Source organism: Nicrophorus vespilloides, unplaced genomic scaffold (genome assembly GCF_001412225.1).
Source record: "Nicrophorus vespilloides isolate i.1.1-1 unplaced genomic scaffold, Nicve_v1.0, whole genome shotgun sequence".
In the NCBI taxonomy this organism is placed as follows: domain Eukaryota; kingdom Metazoa; phylum Arthropoda; class Insecta; order Coleoptera; family Silphidae; genus Nicrophorus; species Nicrophorus vespilloides.
In genome coordinates, this window is record NW_017097589.1 from 368774 (window position 1) to 393184 (window position 24411).

General features: G+C 30.2%; 1 protein-coding gene across 1 annotated transcript in view; it reads left to right on the forward strand.

Moving 5' to 3' along the window:
* Window positions 1–24411, forward strand: part of LOC108560481 (thrombospondin type-1 domain-containing protein 4-like) — a 143706-nt gene that overhangs the window by 32736 nt on the left and 86559 nt on the right. Inside the window, exons 2-4 of the mRNA XM_017918045.1 lie at window positions 1687–1780; window positions 7859–8028; window positions 24264–24357. Of these exons, the coding sequence (XP_017773534.1) occupies window positions 1687–1780; window positions 7859–8028; window positions 24264–24357 (358 nt within the window). The remainder of the gene's footprint in view (window positions 1–1686; window positions 1781–7858; window positions 8029–24263; window positions 24358–24411) is intronic.

Sequence of the window (24411 nt, forward strand, 5' to 3'; positions counted from 1 at the left end):
TAGTAATAAACACTTGAAAACAGAAGTACGCCATCTACGGAGTAAATAAGTAAACATTTGAATTTGATTTATGACAGGTGAACGTTATCATAATAATTTATAATTAACCCTTTAGTTGCGATTTTTGTGCGAAGAAAATTAAGGGCCCTCACAAGGGTAGTAGTAAATATAATTACCATTAACGCAACAAAACTAAGTGGTTGTGTCCTGACATAAAACTGACTGGTACTTATAAATGCGGATCTTTTCTTAAGAAATTGTTGCTCCCAGCTGTTGAAAACAACATTTCACTAGTAAAAACAGCGATTGTAATACTACGTTCGGCTCCCTGGACTTTTTTAACAGGCAAATGGCAAATGGCAAATAAAGAAAGCGACATCTATGAAACTAATGGATTTTTTTTCTATATTTAATTGGATTGTATGAAAGGAGTTTTACGTTTTACCGTCTTTTGGGTGTTAATAAACCTCACGTCTATAAATAGTCACAGTATTAGTTTTAGTGGATTTGATGCTGACGATGTGAGAGAAAATAAACGTATGTTAGATGTTTATTTCAAAGAAAATAGATGAACTTGATTTTGAAATTTTATCAAATATATTTGAAAAATAATAATAATAAAAATCTTTAATAGTCACCAATTGTAACCAAAGGGCTATCGTATTTGAAAAATAATGCGTGAAAAATGATGTTTTTTCAAATTCCATCCTTTCTTTCCAGAAGTATTTTAAAATATGCTAAGTTTTGAAATGTTTGTTGCATCAGTCGTACAAAAAAAAACATATACAGAATTAAAAAAACAAAATTACTATATATTTAACTTCAAAAAAGTCAACTAATACCATATTGACCATAAGCCCTATTTGTCATATTTTGTCGAATATTTGAACAAATACTAAAATTATATTTAAGTTTATAATATCTGTGGTTTTGTTACATACAAGTTTATTTTATATCCGTATCAATGTTATTTGTTTGTGTTTATGAACTTGATTTTGAGATTTTATCTGAAATATTTGGAAAGCACTGCGCGAAAAGTTCCTCGAATTCCAGCAGATGCTTCTGCATTCCTTTCCAGTATTAATTTAAAATATGCAAAGTTTCGAGATGAAGGAATTCGTCATTTTTTTTTGTATTTATGATACGTTTGTGTTCGACGTTCAGTTATTGGAGCGAGAACATTTCGTACATTAATTTTAGATGGAACGCACATGCCGCCCACTAATATTTTAATGAGATTCTAATCTCGGATCCATTAACACACATATTAATGTTTTCGTATTCCTCGGTTTTCATTTAAGTTATTTCACAATTACAAACGAGATTTTATCAAATAATTAATAATATATTAAAGCGTCATCTCTTGCTTGTCTCAAGTTTACATTTTGTTTAATTTTCTATAATTTATATGTTCCTATAACAAATATTTTAATGATTCTCAGTTTCTTCCTTAAAATATTTCAGTTTTATTGCAAGTTTCCTTTCTACAAATTTAAAATATGTAATTTTCACTAATTTTTATGTTACATATTAATAATTACTTATACTTTGTTCACTTTTAATATATTTGAGTTTTATTATAAGATTTTATTAAATAATTAATAATCTATTGAAGCGTCATCTCTGTGTATATCTAGCAAACATTTAATGTCATTTTGACTAATCTTTTTTCTTTATTTTATTTAGGTTTGCAGTGATCGTTCTGTTGGTCCGCAATTCGATATCCGTAATATCGTCGCACAAGTTTCGAAAGTCCCGCTTCAATGGATACCCATTGCACGTAAGTTGTGAATCACTGTTATTAAGATTAGTGTAATGGCAACGGAACAAAAAAGTAAAGAAATGAATCGGAAATTCGTTATGCTCGTAATTATAATAAGTGCTGTGAAACGAGAGCTGTTTTGAAATGGGAGAAATGTTATTACAGGTTTATTCTCTACAAGCTACAGGCTAAATCCTAGATACAAGAATCAATATTTTAACGTTAGTTATTTTCAATTCGCGTGGATTTCAACAATCTCGATTTGCAAAATATTATAGCGAATATCTCAATAACTTGTTTAAATGTATATAGGTCGGCAACCTTCTTGTAGCAAAGAGCCACAAAGTCTGGAGAGCCGCACGTATAATTGCAATTTTTACTTGTGAAATCAATTTGCTACCTCTGGGAGCCGCAATTTGTTATTAATAGAGCCACATGCAGTTTAGAGCCAAATTTGACGTTTATTAATTGGTATTTTTAAATCTAGTATAAGTTCATGTCAAACAAAGAAACTTGTTAAATATTAATTACATTTTTTAGTAAAGCTTTAGAATAAAATATAAGTAAGTTAATAGTAAAATATATTTTGTTAAATTTGTCAACAAATACTAAAATCTTAATCTATATTGAATATAATACTTAAAATGAATAATATCTGTTGTTTTGTGATATAAAAGTATGAAATTTCCGAATCAAAGTTGAAATTTTAAATTATACAAAGTGTCTTCATATTATCAAATTTCTCAATAAAATAGTAGGAACACACACCAAATTAAATTTATTATTTAAAGTGAACGAAGTATTGATTTTTTAAATAATTAAAAATCAATATTACAGAATTTGGTTTTGATCTGTTACAAATTCGTTGAAATTCAGATTTTTTTTGTAGTTATGTTGGCGCCAGACAAGTAGGCCTTGGAATTTTTTAAACGCAGTAACGAAAGTTTCAGAAATCTATGTAGTTGTTGTATTATATAATTTTAATCTTTTTGTTGGACTCGGACATTCAGAAGTGGAAACACTTAATTATCGTGCAGATGTATCACCGTGTCGGAACGATCATTACATCATCACCTTATTCGGTAGTTATTAAGTCCTCTACTCGACTGGAACTGTGTTTGTTCTGAAGACGTGAAAACAAACCTTAAGCTCCTCTATAATCTCATCGGACATTAAAGAAAAAAACGATGTATTTTGTGGGATTTTATTTATCTTGTCACAACTCTTAAAATCAGGATTTTAACGGTCATTTCACACCGTTTTATTATTTATCTTTGTGTGTTTCTTTTCAGTGAATTTGACACATTAACACCTTTTTTTATAATTACAAGAAGTTTACTTAAACTAAATTATGGACTTTGAATATCTTAAGTAAATGGTTGTTATATAATAGGGGTGGGCACGCATGAGGTCAATAAGAGCCGCAATTCGATTTTTCATATATTAAAGAGCCACTCCATAATATTAAATACATGGATTTCAATAGTAGCCTCAACGTAGAGCCGCATGCGGCTCTAAGAGAATTAAATGCCCAACCCTGTTATATTTAATACAAAATAAAAATTTATATAGGAATTATATAATGTAACGTGAGAGACAAAATAATTGATTAATTAATGTTTAATCGTTGTGTAATCAAATTGATTAATTTAAATTTTAAGTAATTATTCCATTAAGTTTTTTTTTTCGTTTCATAATATTGAATTTTGAAAATGTTATTGCATTGAATTAGATCAAGTTAAGGTGCAAGATCGATAATTCAAACGTGTTATGTAAGATATGTAAATTACGAAGCTGAATAGGTTGAAAAGTTAATAAAATTACGTACTAAATGGGCACTAATTTGCAACGCATAAATTCTGCAGTCATAGTCGAACGAGCAGTGGAATTTCGAGGTGTTATTATGTAAATCATGTCCGTAATTTCATTTCATTTTTTATTGAATCTATCGTCAAAATATATTGTTTTATTGCTAAATTAAATCGAAACATCGATGTTAATAATATCGTAAAATGAGAAATTCGTAAAGCGAAAATATTGAAATCAATCATTAATACAATTGTGAAAATATTAATAACGTAATAAAAAGCAGAATTTGTATACTTAGATCAGATATTCATTTAACACGCATGGGATACTAGTGTATCCCAGGGTTTATGCTCGCGTGCCTTCAAACATTCTTGTTCCAGATTTCATGTAATCTTAGTTCATAGTATGTTTATTGTCGTAGTAGAGTCTTCAGATTGAATCGATTCCAAAACAACTAAGTATTAAATTGTTTTATAATTGGTTTCAAAGAAACAATGTTTGTTCTTTGTTTTTAATGTATACATAAACTAAGTAAAACTATTAAAGTGGGATACAAATGTATCCCACTCGACGTAAGAAATCCAAGTGTGTGTATTGGAATGTTTAGAAGAGAACAAAATATATTTTATATTAGCACAAAGTTACATAATATAAAAAATTCTGTGCAGTGTTTATTATCCCTTTTAGGTGCGTAATGAGCAATAAAATAGTTACAAAGTCACGTTTATTGAGGGCTGTAAAAGCGGGAATCTGTATGGTCATTATTAAAAAGAAATTGCTCCGAACAATGAGGAATTTCTTCCTAATTAAAGTCGTGCATTCTTCGCGTGTCGGCGTCCCATTAATAAGGCCGGGAGAAGACATCTCCGTCGATATTATTTACAGAACGAATCGGAGATTAACCCCGATTCATGCAGGATTCGTACAGCCTCGATCCAGAAAAGAGAAGCATAAATCTCTCATCTTAAGATGAATAAAGAATGGGCGCGAACAAAGAGCATTCCTTCTCATTGTCTGGTATGCTGCAGTTACGTATACTCTCTCTTTCTTTCTCTATCTTCAAATATCTTCTGGAAAATATTGTGTCTTTGATCTTTCGGAGATGAAAAGATGCTGGAACACTGGCGCCATCGTGCGTTCGGCCACTTCATTATTCAATGTTTGCTCAGTGCCGTGTCTTCTTCACTGAAGTTGCCGAAGGAGAAGTTATGACCCATATATCAACTAATGGATCTCCGGTCGTTACTACTTTACTACTACAGAATTCTCCTTGGAAAAGGATCAACCCGCATCTTCTTCCATCGTTTTGCTTCCTTTTTGAGGATAAAACTATTCTTAGATTTCTAAGTATACTTTAACAATAACACAATTTAAAATTCTTCCTCAGATTTAACAATTTAACACTGGCAGAATTTAAACTATTTTATTAATAAATTACATAAACATTAATCAAATTCAATACGAAATATTCCATGTTAATGATAAAAAGAAAATAAACATAAAATTAACATTCAAAAATGCAACATTTTAGTGATTTTCTCGGAAACTATAATATATTGAATAGATTCAAAATATGAAATCTAGATGTTTGGGAAATATAGCATTTTTATCGATTTTAATAGTAACATAATTTAATATTTAATTACTAATTTGACTGATAAAACTGATAGCTTCAGGCCTAAAAATTCCAAAGTGTTAGGTTTCGAGAATCCTCTTCGTACGACCATTGTTCTTTCACAACCCAAGGCGAAGTCCTGACAGTTTATTCTCACAAACGTCGACTAAAAAACACTTCGTAAATAATTTCAATATTAAATTGTATTATTATTATTAATAAAACAATTTTTAATTTAATTTAAATAAACAAATGTTTAAATTATTTAGTTGGAGGATATTTACGAACATAATTTATTTTAACGCTACTTTCTACCATTCTTCAATTTTTTCATATGTTTTTTCCTTAAGTAGAATATGTATTTAATTTAAGCGCAACTCTAACAGTAATTTTCTCTTTGATTGAGCTTAACAAAAAAAGAATTTGCTTTTAGAGGAAACATAAATGTTCATTAAGATTTTAAATTATCAAACGCACATAAATCTTATGATTTATGTGTAAGTTTATGAATTTATCTCAAAAATGCAATATTGCGCATAGTGCTGCTTCGATCAATGCTGATTCACTATAGTACGGTTTGAAAATTTCAAAACAAAGTAAATTTCATTTGAGTATTTTTTTTTTTAAATTAGTTCACTAAATTACTTTTTTTTTGTACATTTGATCGTTCTGTTTTAAAGTTCTCAATTAGTTCGGGTTGAAACAGATTTGTATGGCGGTAAATTAGAATTTTTAGTAAAATTTTCTATCAAAATGTAATTGAAAAAAAAATAAGTTAGAATTTTTGTGTGATTAAAAATAATTCTATAATAAATTGAATTTGAATTAATAAAATAAGATTGTAAATAAATATACGAGAAAATTTAATTATTTTGGATTTTCTTGGTTTCATTTTAGAATTCTTACGAGAAAATAATAAAGTTTATTCTAAAAAAAATAGTAATTGTATAGATCTGAGTTAAATTGAACTAATTTGTATGGGTTTAATTGGTGGAATTGTATGTTTTCGTGAGAATCGATTCGCCAGAAAACGATGCATAATTCAAGACCGAATTCAAATTTCCCCTCGATTTCTGTCGAAATCATCATTCGGTAATATATTATAATATATTTACTGTAAACTGAATTTGAAATGAGTCTCCGTTTATAAGTTTATATATGTGAAATGCTGTAGAAAGAAGAGACTCTGATTAGGGTCCGCAACGTGACCGAAATGCAATGCAGTTGACCAAAGCAGTTTCTCACGGAGAATAATAATAAAAGAAAAATCGGTGCGACATCATCATAACTTCAGCTATAAGTGACAATTATTGGGATCAGCATAATCCGGGTCTTCATCCTCTAGAAACGTTGATGCACACGTTGGAATGGTGATAATGGACGAAACAGTTGAGGTACGTGAGGAGCCTTCTTCACGCTCACGTCTTTTTTTACCCAATTACAATTTGCATAAACTCCCTCACAATGCGTTATGTTTATCGATGACGGAATGATCCTTCCGCTCCGTTCGATGATCACGCTTCGGGATAATTACGGGATAAGCATAGGTAATCCTTGTTTTCGAATTGCAAATAATGAATGCGAAACGACGTCAGGTGTTTCCAATTAAACTTTAAGAAGTCTATTGAATTACCAGAGGTGTCTTGTATCTGAGATGTTGAAGAGTTGGATGAAGATACAGGCAGGAATTTAAACGTTGAGAATATGCTGTGAGGTTCGCCGATGAATAGCTCCACTATCCATGCGAGAAACGATGCCCGGTTAGTCCATTTTAACGCGAGAAGTGCCTTTTTTTGCTACGATCTGATTGAATGCAAATGCGCTCGTCCATCAACCAAGGAAAACAAGAAAAATTGCACCTCAAGATATTTGTGCACGTCTCCTGTTTATTGAATAATTGCTACTTATTCAAATGAAACCAACAAAATAATATGTGTTCATGCTACCGAACGTTTATTTGCATAAAGCAATATTATAATGATTATCATTTACAATGATTGACAGCATGATATGAAAGATTATTGTAAAGGTTAATCGCTTAGACAGATAAATTGAGACTCATTTATTTGCAATTTGGATTTGACAAAGTTGAATTGCTAGAAAAGATTAATAAGTTAATAAGAAAGTACACATTTTTAATTAAACCATTTTATAGGAATTTTTATATTTATTTGTTTGTTATTTTAGTATATATATTTATAATGTATGATTTTTATCAAAAAATAAGCTAATATTCAGAAATTAAATTTACTTTACTTCATTTAAGCGAACTTAAGGTATCATCAGTTGAAATTAAGTAAATTAAAATTCTTAAATAACTTAAATCAATACAAATTTGTATACGTACTTATTTAGAATGTAAATTCGAAATGAACTAAGAAAAATCAAGTTGTATTGTAAATCAAGATCACATTTGAAGTAATATCATCCTGACATACTGAAAATCCCAACAGTGTTGAAATCCCGACAACCATAATTTTGACGGTATCAAAATTTCGAACATTTTATCAGATTTTAGCAATCCTCATTCAACTTAGTCAATGCGTCTATATCATAATAAAAGATAATGTCGGGATTATGGATCTCGATATTTCGAAAGTCGGGATTTTGATCCGAGCCGGTAATATCATGTATAATTTGAAAACCACTAAATGTAAACATATGTTTTCCAGGTTCATCAGATGTTTAAAGAGAGACTAGTTGGGAACACGACACGAGTTCCTGGAGTTTGGTCCTCTTGGGGCAACTGGACCCAATGTTCTCGCTCCTGCGGAGGAGGAATCACCCAGCAGATGAGACACTGCATCTCCAGACCCATGGAGATGAAAGACACGGATAAAACGTGAGTGAAATGAAACACAGTTCACCTTACTGCAACAACCAACAACTCATCCATCGCATTCAAAGTTTGCGCGAGTTATGTACCTTCAAATGGCCGTTAACGTATTTCAAGGTCTCTCAAATTACCCGTGAGTGCAGTACATTGTTGTCCTCGTCGTCTTCGTGGCTCGTGGAAGCAATTAAACCGCAATTTTATAGCTCTTCAGTGAATAATTTCAGTGAAATTACCGTGCAATTTGCATCTCCTTCAATTCTCTGATTACTTCCAAATACCTATTTCCAATTGAAAAATAAGCCTCACATGAACTTATTATAATGATCTCCTGTTATTTAACTAACATGTAGATTTACTTAATCATCAGCTTATCCATTATATAATTTTAGCCTAATTTATTATATAATTAAAATTACTTAATTGCAATAAAATAGTTTTTTTTTATTGAATTATAGTAGAAATAATCAATTGCGAATATATGTTTATTGAAAAATTGGGGTGCAAATGGAATAAGAGCATTTGAAATTGCAAAACTTGGTTAATAAACAAGATATAATTAATAAAAACGATTTGATGTTATTAATAACGGATGGGAATGCTCGAGTTTACGCAATTCTGATTACGATGAAAATTCACTGTTGCGTCATGCAGTAAGTAAACGATTAGGGGAAAAGCAAGATGAAGGATGTAATAAAAAAATGTAAGGTTTACACTTTGAAAATTTACGATGTGCAATTGAACATACCGACTCGTTTTCTATTTATACTTGTGGATATCTGATCCAATTTCATTTTTACGATCGGCCAAATTCCACGGAAGATCAGAACTGTGGTGGTCATTGGATGTTTATAGTTTACGTAAAGAATGGAGGTTTAAGAAGCAGAAGAAGGAAAAAAAGAATCGAGAAGAATGTTGCGGTTAAATTGGAATAGCCTCTTAGAACTGGAATGCATGCAAAAACGAGTAATTAACAAGATCAATTTAAACCCGTTCGTCTTCTACGTGTGTATAGGAGCAGAACATGTGTCCGTTTCAATGTCGCCTCGTTTTGCGTTGTCGGCGAGTATTTTAACGACGAAAATATCGATGACAACCTATGAAAATGCAAAAAAAAAACAACAACGAAGAACTAAGCGAAACAGGAACGAGTTACCTAATGGATTTCGTACCGGAAGTGACGACATAACGCGCTCCCTGATCACCTCGATGACCACAAACAATGATACTCTAAATCAATACACGTCTCCATTGAACTTTCAGCGCTTCTAACTTGTTCCGTCCTCATCCTCTCTTACCTCCTCTTAACTCCCCCAAACGGATTGAGTCGTTTCCATTCAAACATCTACTGTGAATACAGCCGATTCGAGCGTTGCAGATGTATTATTGCGTCGGCATCTGCATACACGAAGACCATTTCTGGATGTGTCTGGAAGACGTGCAAATGGCGTGTGAATCAAACGTAAAAATAGAACGCATGAATTATTTAAGACGAATTTCAATAACAGAAATAGGATGTAAACAGTCATCGTTCTCGCATCGACGCTCTCCTAAACGCTCGTTCCATCCAAATAGAGAACGAAATTTATATACAATTCTCAATTCGGAATCTGTCTCTTTGTGGAAATCAGGTTTAATAAATCGATGTTTCAATTTTGACAGCTAATTGCAGAATAATCATGATTACTACTTTTATGAATCTAGATTTTTTTGATCAAAAATTATTAACTAATATTTTTTATATTCTTGTATGGACCCTTGAAGTGTTATGTACTTCCATAGCTACTCAGTATTTTTCCACTTTCAAAAGATTCCACAACTAATCAATTCATTAATGACAATTGCTCTTCCCTTACCAAATTGTACTTTCACTATGTTAATTCTCATCTATAAAATAAGATATTTACGTAATGGTTAGTCCACAGTACTAGTACTAGCTAGTATTTATCTTAAATTTTTTATTTATCCAAATATTATTGATACAACTTAGGCTGTTTGTAAGCGTAATTCAATTTAAACTGGAATTTTATAGTTGTCGTTTTTAATGATTTAGAGGAGTCTCGTTAAATATGGATGTGATTAAAGCGAATTTTAAATATATCACATCATCGTTCAAGCATCATCCGCTGTTGTTTTTTTTTAGATCTTTATTATTTTGTTTCTTTTTCATAGCTAAATATTCATATACGTATGTTGATGTAGCGAATTAAGACAATGCAGAGTATTTATCCGTTGGAAGTGGGACGAGGTCGGTCCAAGTTTACGACGTCAATTAAAGCTGTACCAGCTTTGAACTCTTCGAGCATTTAATTTCGTAGTGTGATGTGTGTGTGTGGTTATTATTATTAATTGGTCAGGAAGCAAATTGCGTTAGTTTAATTGGAGCATATCGATTACCGATTCGAATGATCTGTATCGCATGGAGCACGGGTGGGCCATTCCCTTGCTTCTTAAGCATTTGCTGTTCATTAGCCTTCCATTTACCAAAGACAACGGACGGTTGTGTAACCATTCATTATGCGGTCCATTTGAGTGATTGGCAGTGGTAACAAACACAATCCGCTTTCCGTGTGGCGAGCAGCTTCAAAGTCACGCTGAATAGAAGTATAGAAAAAGTGTATTCTCTTTTTTTATGTCTCTCACTCTCTCTCGACGATTCCGAAAGGTGTGTCCACGTTCGAAGGTGTTGATAATCAACTCATTGTAATTTACATGACTGTGGAACTACGCTTGTGATAATACAGTTCGTGTAGACACATGTCTGTTCCAATTGTTTACCTTGTTAAAAAAATAAAAACATTTCTTCTAAACATAAGGAAACACGTCTAGTCATAATTTGAATGGAATATGATTTATCAATCAAACGTTTAAATAATCGAGCACTCCTACCATTCAGATTTCAAACAGTATTGAGAAAAAAAATACAAGAACAACAACTTGGAAATATCTGTCTCCTTTTACTATTGTATATTTTGATACACTCATACCACTCATACATCAATCATTGTTCATTGCTGAATCAAATAGATTCTATTTGATTCAGTTTCTATTTTAATTAATAGAAAACTTTTGGTGAAAAAAGCTAAAATGTAAAGTTTAGCAAATTTGTAAAAACAAACAGAAGTATTTGTGACATTCATTAAAAGAAATAAGTCAATGAAAACAAATACCATAATAATAATCTATTGTATTTTAGATTATTTCTTTTTGTTATGGTTTATTGCGAATAAGTCTATATCAAATAATAAAAGATACTGTCGGTTATGGTTGTTGAGATTTTGATACTTTCGAGATTATGATTGTCGGGATTTAGATTGTCGGAATTTCGATATACACTCGGTCCTCTTTTTATGCGTACTCTTTTTATGCGGTTTTGAAGTTATGCGGTTTTTATTTTAAATTACTATTTTAGGCCATTTTGACACGTTTTGACACAAATTGGAAAACCATTTCATCGATAAAAATGATAATTCTGAACGAGCATTCAAGTTTCAACGCGAGCTTTAGAATTGCATTTCTGGATATCAGGAATTGTACAAAAAAAATAGCAATCAACATGCGAAGTTGAGACTAATTTTACTTGTGAAGAATCATTATCTTCAGGACATAGATCTGATATGCTGACTATCTCTTCTAGTGATGAAAGTGATTTCGAACCAGTTTGCAAATTATTATTTTTCTGAAATTTAATAAACTTGTCTATGATTGTTAACGTTTTTATAAAATTATAAATAAACATTTCAGAAAAAATATAGTAAGACTAATTATTTTTCTGAAATTTAATAAACCCTTTTTTATGCGATTTATTGTATGCGGTATATTGTAACTCATTGATTTAGTTTTATGCAGTTTTAAAAAAATATGGAACGTATCCTTTATTTTTATACGTGTGTCTAGTCCTTTTTTGTGCGATTTATTTTTATGCGTTTTCCTGTGGAACGTATCTACCGCATAAAAAGAGAACCAAGTGTATATATAAGCATTATATTTGTAGCATTCTTTTCCTGTAATAAGGTTAAGAAAAACGATTAATTAAGCTGTGTCTTTGTGATATTTACGGAAAACTATAAATAGCAATTAGATAATGATTTTAGGTTCATATTTGTGTAATTCCTTCTTTTGCTGTACTCAGTTGTAAAAATTGAAGATTGTATTTACTAAGCCTCGAGGAAGCAGTATATTTTTATATGTGTTTATTTAGTTTACGAGGTAGGGAGAAATATGGATAGTAATCATTAGATCATCATAGGTTGGAAATAAAAGAGATAGATCTGAAAGTGATAGATAATGTATAATTCAATATGATTAAAGTAGAGTCGAAATGAAGGATGAATTGCTGATCATCTCGCGTCATCTACAATGGATATGCAATTTCCTTCTCGTACCACAAAGTACCCACCGAGTACCGGCCGGGCAAAAGCGAACGCTAAAGTAAATAATTGCACTTTCATTGATCCTTGGTTCTTTGCAAATAAAAAAATAAATAACGAGTGGAAAATCTTCGTGATTTAAGATGAGCACGCGCCTTCCTCCCGGAGGTTGAAATACTGCTCATCCTAACTAACAATGGAAACGGAACGACCGAATATCATAGAAACCGAGCGTGCGGCGATGCATCTGATTGTCGAATTACGGAGACCAACTAACCGGAAAATAGGCGAGTTTGGATCATTTGAATACCGCGCCAGAGGATGAGATGAGGATGCACCACCCTCACCACACATCCAAGTCTTCATCGTGTAACTAATATAAATAGACCACAAACGAGTTCGCTCTTATTTATAATCTTTGAAAAGGAATGAATTCATTTTATAGAGATCAAACGGATCAACGAAATCAAAGAAGACAATATGTCAAGGTGTCTTCGCATATTTCTTGGAATATAACGTCTGTTCAGCATAAATTCTATGCTTTACGACTTTTCAATGTTTCATACATTCATCCGGTTATATTAATGCCACTTTTTAATTCCATCACTTACTAATAGATGGCGCGTTCATAATAACACTAATCTCTCATATTATTTTCATTTTTTTATTAACCTTTTGATATACGAATATAATATAAGTTATGAAACGTCAAAAATGTACGTTGATTTTTTTAAAGTTTCTTTAGCATTTCATTGTTTCATTAGTAAATAATTCAAGAAATACTACTTTGTCCTTATTATTAATTTTACCGCGTAATTAATCAAAAATTTTTGATTGTTTTGGATATGTTTTTGTTAATAATAATGACATTTGGAGAATTAATTGTTTTATTGAATATTCAATAATTTTACATTTATTAATTCTTATTTAGATTTTCTAGTTTGTTAATAAAATACGAATATGGGTTAATTATTTTCATGTAGCAATTATAAATATAATTAGATGCGAACTCATTAATTCCAGTTCTAAATATTCATCAGGCGTAATTTGAGAAGGTATTTTAATGAAGTGTGAAATTCGAAAAAAATTATAATCAACTTTTGGAAATGCAACACAATTTGTCAATGAAAAAGTAATCATTAACTATGTAACAAATTCATTAATTAATTAACCATAGCATATTTCTAATACGTTAATTACAGAACTGTCCACCGAATTTAGTTTTGATCGATTATTCTTCGCGAAGCTGTAAACTTCTCACAAACTACTCAGAATTAATGTGCTTAAAATGTATTGAAATCTATGAAGGAGGAACACGACGTTCATTATTTATGAGCAATCTTATTTTTTTATTAATTTCTTCTCTGATGAAGTGAGCAGATTAAAAGAGCGCGGCGCCGCGCGTTTTTGATTCATTGTAAACGTAATGTATGCTAATTACAGGATTCTGTCATTTGCATAATTTATCGCTGCAATAAAAAAAGGAGTGCATTTATTACACTGTTAAATACCTCAGTAATGACGGGCATTGTTTTCGCGTTTTTATTTTATTATTATTAAAATTATTTGCCACAAGCGTGAAAACAATATGAGAGAAGATGAAAAAATAATACACATAAAAGAGAGAGATTTTTGTTGTTGTTGTTGCCGAATGAGCAATTTGCTCGCAATTAGCGTGATTCCCGTTTATAACGAACCTAATCGTTTTGCGACAACGATCTCCCCGGATTCCTTTTTTTTTTTATATTATTCGCTATTATTCACACCTTAAGAGTTATGCAGTGTGTAATTTACTGCAATTTTCCAGATTGTATTCTATTATTATTGGCCTAATAGGGAATATCATGATGATCAGGCGTGATTTTCCGTTGTAATGAGAGGATCGTCAGCTCACAAAATCGACCTTTATTATAAAATTTATTACAACAGATACAACAACAAAAAAGATGTAATAATGAACGTGCTTTTTCATATTTCATAATCGAAAATCTTCTTCAAAATAATCTCATTGATTATATATTTTACGTAAGTATATCAAATATATTTTACATTTTTCTTTCAAGAATAATTGAAGCATTTTGTATAATATCATAAAAGAACCGTTACCAAGACTATTTCATATGCATTTTTCATAAAAATATATTGTTTAAATAGTTATAAATTAAACGGGGAACCAAATATCAAATTAGTTCCCATTATTAACAATAGATGGCGAATTAAAACTATTGTAATTTACTGTGAAATTCGTTGCAATCAGCATATTATGGGTAAACTTACGTTCATTTCAATCAAATTTTATACAATTTTAATAATTGTTTAGTAAATGAGATGTAAAATAAAATTGAACAGATGTTTGCTCTGAAATTTAGTTACACTTTGTCCTCTTTTATATGCGGTAGATACCTTCCATAGGAAAACGCAAAAAAATAAATTCCACAAAAAAGGACTAGACACACGTATAAAAATAAAGGATACGTTCCATAATTTTTTAAAACCGCATAAAACTGAATCAATGAGTTACAATATACCGAAAATCGCATAAAAAAGGGTTTATTAAATTTCTGAAAAAATAATTAGTCTGACTATATTCTTTATGAAATGTTTATTTGTAATTTTATAAAAACGTTAACAATCATAGACAAGTTTATTAAATTTCAGAAAAATATAATCTTAACATATTCCTTCTAAATTTATACGGAAAATGTTTACAAAAAAAAATACAGAAAATTTTTATGAAAGTTAATCTTTCTTCACATTTTTTTCTTTAGTATTATCGTCGCTATATGAGAGTGTTCGGCATAATTTGCGAACTGGGTCGAAATCACTTTCATCATTAGAAGAGATAGTCAGCATATCAGATCTATGTCCCGAAGATAATGATTCTTCACAAGTAAAATTAGTCTCAACTTCGCATCTTGATTTTTTCCCTTTGACAATATAATCAGTGATTAAACTTTGCGATGGCTTTGCTATTTTTTGTACAATTCCTGATATCCAGAAATGCAATTCTGAAGCTCGCGTTGAAACTTGAATGCTCGTTCAGAATTATCATCTTTTTCAATGAAATGGTTTGCCAATTTGTGTCAAAACCTGTCAAAATGGCCTAAAATAGTTATTTAAAAAAATGCTTCTTGAAATAAAAACCGCATAACTTCAAAACCGCATAAAAAGAGTACTCATAAAAAGAGGACCTAGTGTATTTATCTTTTGAGATAAGTGAGTGTAAAATGTGTGTTGAGAAGAACCTGAGGTGATCACTTCGACGAGAAATGTTGCATCACTTAATGAGCAAAATAAATTGTAACCAAAATGACTCGCTTAACGAGTAACGTTTCGCACGAGTGACAAGGAGAAGATAAATCTGGGATTGTGTGCCTACTACATTGGATACATTTCTCCTCAGCGTCCAAAAGATAAGAGATAATTGAACTTTTGTAATTGTTCAAGTGGTTCACACATGCGTGTCTCGTTTAGAATTTGGATTTAATTAAAGTACACTTCATCTGTGAATTACTAGAAAATACGTTGCGACGGTCGAAGTATTCATAAAATAAAATTTAAAAAAATGTAGGAGGAACGTGATTTATGGATGCAATTAGACGCTCTATATTGTTCGGTCCAGATGTGGAAGATATATTAAGCCCTTTTCGGTGCTCAGGAACAAACTGTTGCTCACTGAATTGCTCTCTCCACTATTTCGTGAATAATATCGCTCCTTAAGTGCTTCCGCTTAAATCCTCCAAAACTGCATACGAAACTAATTAAACTAAAGCAATTAGGTCGAGACTTATTTTGTCGCAGTCTTTCTGCAGTGCGCACGGTTATCATCAATAATTTGAGTGAAATTGGAGTTAACGATACACGCAACGAACAATTTCTTGCTTTCCAATTTCCCATTGGAAATGCTGGAATGATTTTTTTCCTGCTTCCGTTCGATATTTATGCGCATATTTGAATAGTGGTTCATTGTATTCAATGTAGGGCCTTAATTTATTGTTCTGCTTGGAAACGCTTTGATGATGCACCGCACTTCGAATTGTTTCGATTATTTTTTTAATATTAAGTAATCAGGACGATATGGAAACTAGTTCATTCTCAATTTATTACAATCTAATTGCATTCTAAATGCATACATAACTATATTTTATTCAGAAGCTTGCATTCAAGGAATAGCTTTTACTTATTAATTTTATTATCAAATTTTTAGTTATTCTTATTTTCTTAACTTAATTGAACCAAGAACTAGTCTAATAGTTCTTGATGCGATTTTTATAAATTAAATATTATTACAAAAATCATGTTACGATAATTATTTTAAAAAGTCTTAGTACTTTTTTGAAATATTGTTCATATTTCCTATTTTTAAGAGGTTTTCATAGATTACTATATAATAAAAAACCAAGAAATTTAATTTAATAAGTATGAGAAATAAAAAATTGTAAATCACTTATTTCATCAATTTCATAAAATTAAAATTCTAATGTTGTTTTTATATATTATTAATGAAAATAATCGTTATTAATTATTGTACTTGAATTTTAAAAATAAATTTATACTAATTTAGTACTAAATGATCGTATTGAGAAATTTATTTACAAATCTCATAAAAATTCTATAAAAATCTCAGAGAAATCTTATTTACAGTAAATTTTTTATTTTTAGATTTTTCAGTATTTCAGTTTCTAACACTATTTACAATATCTATCGAAATTTCGATATTTCCTTTCAAATTATTTACGGTAATTTTCGAAATTTAGATTTTTTGGTATTTAAGTTACTAAATTAAGGTAAATTTTGAAATTCAGATTTTCAAATTAATTGTATTAAATTATAAAATTTGGATTTTTCAGTATTTCAGCTTTTCAAATTATTTACAATAAATTTCGTAATTTTGGTATTTCAATTTCTAAAATTATTTACAGTAAATTAAAATTTTTCAATATTTTAGTTTCTCAACTTAATTGGGATACATTTTTGAAATTAAGTTTTTTGGTATTTCGCAATTACAGCAATTTTCGAAATTTCAGTTCGAATTTCGAATTTTCAGTATTTCAGTTGTTTAACTTAATTAGGATACATTTTGGTATTTTAGTTTTTCAAATTGTTCACAGCAAATTTTGTAATTTAGATTTTTCGGTATTTCCGTTTCTCAAATTATTTACAGTAAATTTAAATTTTTCAGAATTTCAGTTTCTCAACTTAATTAGGGTAAATTTTGAAATTCAACTTTTTTGTATTTCTGTTAATCAAATTATTTACAGCACTTTTCGAAATTTCAGTTTTTCAAATTGTCGATTTTTCGGTATTTCAGTTTCTTAAATGATTTACTGTAAATTGAATTGATTGAAAAGAAGTTATGTAAAATATGCGAAGATACTGAAATCTAAATCTCTATCATACATACAGCTACATCCCACGGATTCAGTCAAATCTTCGCGTATTATTATTATCATCATCATCATAATTTCAAGTTCGAAACTCTTCTTTTCTACCCATGCTCGTCTCGTATTTACGTGGGCATTTTTGATCTGAAATTACGTTACGTTACTCTCGACAGACATAGTAAACTGTTTATTTACCTAATTCCATATAATCTCGCGTAATGTGAATGCTGGATGTTTTATGCGCGCATCCCTTGACGTGCAATAAATCCTTTCGTTACCTGGCAATTTCATTTTATTTAGGAGCAGTTAAATCCCTATAACCATGGAACACACATTGAGAAAGTGTATCTCCTCGGAATGCAAATGTTTCGGAAATAAATTCACGGTTCGTGGAAATATCAAACACTTTATTGCGTACCGAGAATACAGATTACGACGAGCGAAGTTTACTATGAAAAATTTGAAATAGCGAGAAGCGAAACAAACATAACGATTAACATTTGCATTAAAGATGTTCGAAAACATATTTTAATACATAATTTATTTTTTTTTATTCCGATGAATCAGTAATTCTGATAATTCAATCAATGATAGAAATAAATTATTATATTCATAAACTTCTGAAAATTTAACTAAAACTTCAATTATAATAAGTACCGACACATTAATGTTTAAATTATAAAGAGACGTGAAACAGACCTAAATATGTGTTTGTACTTTTATGTAATCTTTATATTGTATACAAAAATGATTTGTTTTGCAATTGGATGCACCAAATGAGTAAAAATCTACATTCAAGTAATACCTATCACTTCCGTATAGATTTATTTTGTAACGAAAAGAAAAATTGCATAGCAGAATACCATGAAATAAGTTTATAAGTTAATGGTTAGAAAACAAAGGGTTAAAATGATAAATTTTAAACAATATTGTTTCAAGCTGTTGCTTAAATTAAAACGAATGAGAAACAATCGCTGCATTCATCGGACCACCCTCGATGGTTCTCTTGATAGTCTATGACTTTTATTTTCTTCATTTGCTTGCTCTTCGAAGATCATCCAACTCTCGTTTCGAGATGCGTACGTGGATTTGGGCTGGGTTCCCAGAAATTTGCATACCACGAGACGACACTTAAAATCACTGTTTATCGTCGCAATAAAAGGTTGAAATTACATTTTACAAATAAATAAATAAAGTTTTGTTTGTTTTTTGTTTGTAGATATTTTCATGCGATTTCAATAAATCATCTGCGTGTAAGAATCGTGTAAACTTTATACTGTAAAGGATGTAAAAGAGCATCTCGCATCATTACCGATTCTGACGTTTCGCAGAAGACCGTGATTTATTGGATATCGAAACACGCGCGGAACGTGTAATTGTCTGAGAGATTCGTTTCTAATTGGAATTCTCTCGTTAAACGACCGTTTAATTAAAAGGTCAGGATTATATTTAGGATCTATGCGTCGTTTTATTTCCTTGCATCATTACATAATCATTATTTCTTTTCATCATTATTATCCGATTCTTTTTTAATGACATATTAGGTAACATTGGATTAAATTAGGATTGGATTCTACCATATACTACAACATATTTCATATCTGTTTTATAACATGAAGACATAAAATATAATTTATTGATATTTTTATATAAAAGGTGAAAAATTTCAAAGTTTTTTTTATAAACATTTAAAGAATCTATTGGTATGAAAAGAACCAACCAGAACTATGGCTAACTTTGAGTGGAATTCAACCAATTCTGATACTTACGTTCTGCTAAGCCAGTGGTCGGTAAAGTGCTCCAGAGCCGCATGTGGCTCTTTGGCTCCTTAAGTGCGGCTCTGGCACAAATATCCACGGAGGCGCAACGACATACAAACCTGACTTACTCAAACTTTCCAAGGAGATGCAAGCACATTGTTCGCATTAATAAATATTGATTAAGTATGAAATTTAGTTTTATTTAGTGCACTACTTATTTAGTGTAATAAAAGTTTCTTAAACAAGAAGATTTGGCTCCCATTTTTTGTAATGTTCATATTTGTCTCTTTGGCTAATAAATTTTCCGACCATTGCAATCATAACATAAACTTTACATATCTCTTTGTGAGTATTCATACATTGCTGTGGTTCACGTTTCAAGTGGAAAAAATGAAAATTTAACTCTAAAATTTTAGTCTTTTGTTTGGATAGTATAATAGATTGAATTGATATAAAACGTGCTTATGAAAGCTGAATTTATGAGGAATGTAGTGAGTTTAATTCATTTGCTGTAATTTATGTTCCAATTTTGTTCCAAAAAAATTATAAATTAAAAAGGAATGTTTTTACTACTAAAGTCGGAAACTATAACAGATTGAATAGATTCAAGAAAGCTGGATATTTGGGAAACGTACCGTGTATTCTTGTAATATAGAAACTTTATTGATTCTTTGTATCATTAAATTTTTGAAATTAAATTTCATTTATTAATACTTTTTATTTGAGATTTATTTCACTTTATTATTTCAATTAATTGCTTTCCTTTTTGACTATTTGTGTTAGATCCAACAGATTTCACTAAGTTACTTTACAGAATTGAAGTGTAACTTTAAGTTTATTTCAATTTCTTTGAATGTACTTATTTTTTTACGAATAAACGTGACTTGTTATTATTGGAACTGCTACATTATATATTTATTAATGTATTAGATAAAATGATGATATTATTGGAAATATATTAATTTGTGAAGACGCTATTTTATTTAGAATATTTTGCAAATAATTATTAATTAAAAGTATGATAATTGAAATTAGTCGAGTAATAGTATAAAATAAAACGTTTTCAAGGTTCTTCGAATATTTGCTAGTAATCGATATCCGTAACGCATACACATTACATAACTCTGTTTTTCTATTAATATGTTTTATTTATAAGTAAAGATGTTAAGTTATTTGTATTAAATGAAATGATTTGAAGAAGTGGCGTGTCGGGCACGTGAGAATAATGGTCGAAGAAGAAATGCAGTCGTCAATATTAGTAATGGCCAATTAGCATCGAGCAAACGTGTTTTAATAACGTGCCAACTACGTGATATATCATCGGATCCAGAAGATCGAAACCTCATCTTCACGGATTGCGTGAAAACAAACGCTTTTCGCGTTGAGTAATGGCGACGCCTTTGATTTATTACGATCGAAATTACGAACAAAAATAAAGGAGATGTTAAAAACAGTGAGAAGAAAAAGATGGAAACAGAGAGAGAGAGAGATGCGAGAAAATAAAAGAGCGGATAAAGTCCATAAAGAAGGCATCTGTTTATGAGCATCTCGATTGAATATAAATCAACTGGGTCTTTTGATTAAATTGCGGCCTCCGATTGCGATGCGATTCGCTTAATTGAAATATTAAAATTGTATTTGTTTGGTTTTGTTTGTTTTGTTTTTCTTTTGAGACGTCCTCCTTTTGGTTCGTTCGATCACCGTTCTTACGTAATGTCCGTCATTTAATAACAATTAGTTGGCAATTGGATTATTGGAACGCGTGTGTCTCGGTTTATTGATGGGATCGGTGTCTGCATTGAATTTGATCGAGTTAAACGTATTACGTCAACCGTATTGACTGATCCTTAAAAAATGGTCCAAGAGTTCGAATATATCTAATTACGTTTTTATTGATTATTTTTATGATAAATATCGAATTACTCATATCTCTCTTTTTACACCATACTTTCTTTGCACGTTTTCGCATTTATGCCTTAAAAAAAAAAGAAATAATTTTTTGCCCTTAAATATTTTTGTTTGATTTATGTACCTTAAACAAAAATTTATAAAAAAAACATAATTAATAAACAACAAAATAATTTTTAAATAATATTTTTTCAATTTACACGTTTTTCTCAGTAACCTAACTACCGTGTAAATAATAATTTCTTTTATTGATATTTTATTTTCCGTTAACTTAAATTTTAATTTCAAATTATTTTGTTTGTAATTTCTATTTTTGGTTTATATTTGTTTTCATTTCGGAAAAGTTCATTTTCTTGCTTGTAAAAGCATTGTTTTCATTTTAGTGATTTGTTTCAGAAACTATAACAGATTGAATAAATGCATACGAAAGTTTGATGTTTGGGGAATGTAGCGAGTATTCATACATTTCTGCATTTTCTCGGAAACTATAAAAGATTCAAAACTGAATGATTTCATTTTCATTTAGTTTTTTTCTAAGCACGTATTAATTTCCATTTATTATGTTCTAGTTTTTATCAGTTTTATTAATATTACTTTAAATTTAGTTTAAGCCTACAATTCTAAATGCATCTTATTATTTTATTCTAGTTTGATTCTATTAAATTTATTATTAGTTTAATGTTAATAAAAATTTAATTATCTTCCATTTCTTTTTCTATTTTTTAAAATTTTGTTAAGTAAACCATAAATTAGCATAAAATCTTTAAAAAATATGAAGGTAAAACAACAAAAATTTTGGACCTTTCCTCAAGCATAACACGACGAATTACAGTTTCTGTTTAAACAATTCTTATTGGGTCATGAAAACAGTGAGTTTCGAACAGTAGATAAGAGAGTCATAAAATGTTAGTGGCAGCTGCGAATCATATCACCAAAGGCTAGATTTTTTGTAAATTTATTATTTATATTGGGACATTTTTATAATTATTAAGATCTTTGCACTGAGACTGCGCGTATGCTTGTAACAAGATGATACTGGTATATCATTATGTGCAGGTTTTTACAAGTTCAAAATGTATTGCGACCACAAAGCGAATGCCTACATCCTACAACTTACACAATTTTATAAACATATATAATTTTTTTTTACTTCCTAGGTACTTTTATAAATAATGTATATGTCTTTATATTATAAGATAGTATAATGTAAGTAAATAGGTACTATCAGTGTATGTTGAGATCCACTATCCTGGATCCCCATTTTCATTTCATGAACCCCAAATTTTTTTTTTCGCTGACGTAGACCCTTGCAGGTTGTCCTAGACCCCTGGGGGTCGATATAGACCACTTTGGGCTAGACGAATAATTGGCAACACGCACCTTTTTTCGTTCTCCACATTTATATTGGTTCTAAAGTTCAGGACCAAGTAAACTTTTTTGTTAACAGATATTTTTTTTATCCAAATTTATACAAATAAAAAATGAGCACGAGAATTAGGGCGTATCGTTTGAAATCTAGATTTTTAAATAAAAAAAAGTATATGGTGAATATTACTCGTAATTTCACAAGAAATTCGTTTATATATTGTGTAGTATATATTAAAATAAAAATTAGGTGATTATTTTAAAAATTGCTTTATTTGGGAAGGAAAACGTTGCTCATCTGTGTTACGATGAATCACCTACAGCTGCACACGTTCAAATAATCCTAGTATGAATACGAAAAGAGTTCGTTTCGCATACTCGATAAGGGAATAGTAAAAATTAGACGATTGTTTTTAAAATCGCCTTATATTGTAATGTAAACACGAATTGCCGCGAATCGTCACGAAGAATCAGTGTGGGCCCTTCCACATTGGAGACCCTTACTTTGTAGTAGCTACGCCACTGCCTGTATTCATAATAGTAGATACATAATGATCTCGGATAGATTTGAATTAATTTAACGAGCTCAACACTCGAAGGTAATTGAATTATTTATGCATTTCGTTGTTCGTCTATGAGCATAACGTGATTGATGAATATCCTAGAACTGTCTCCACTCTGTCGCAACGAAAAGCCAAATAAATATTAATATTTTCTATTCAAAGGCCAAATGCTATCATCAAAAATATGCGCATTCATTAAAACCCATTAAGAAGTCACAATCGGCTCCGAAATGAAATCACAACTGAGGTTTTAGCGAAATTTAAATGCATTTTGCATTCATCATTTTACAGTAATTGAGTGGATATAAATTCAGGTTTCAAATGCAAAATTCCTCAATGTGAATACCGTATTTCGAATTTAAACGTTGAAATGTTCTGTGTTTTTTTTTCGTAATGGATCCATCATGCAAAACTATTTTCACGCTTTTTAAATCAAAATTTGTGGACTGTACAAGTTTTACTGCGGCGCAATGAAAGTTAACGTGTTTCGTTACGGTTTTGACGTTGGAAAAAAAATATATAAATAAAGCTCGAATGGAGATTGCGTATTATGCAATTCGAATGGTTTGCTACGTCCCAGGGGCGAATATGCAAATTTCATGTTTATGCAGCTAGAACAAAAATAGAACTGGGTATGTTAATTCCTCTTAATGGAAGACACGAAAATGCGGTTAGTCCAGTTTTTTTTTCTAATTAAAGTCGGAAGGAAGTGATTTTTTTAATTAAATTAAATTAATTATAGCTGATTAATTACATTGATAAATTTTGTCCCTTAATGAATGGACGTAGTTTTAAGGTTAAAACTATTAAAGTTAGAGTGAATTAATTTTAACTTTTCAATTAGTTCCTGTAATTTATTAAAACTGATTTTCTTCGTGTGTTTCATTTTTTCAGAGTATACAACAGTCACAAAAGGAAGAGACGACAATACAGGGTTGTCCATCATTGCGTTGGGCTTTACAAAAGATATAGGTTATGCAATAGAGAGGTGAGTCTATATGTATTTTTTTTACTCACATGTTTTTATATTAATTTACTAATT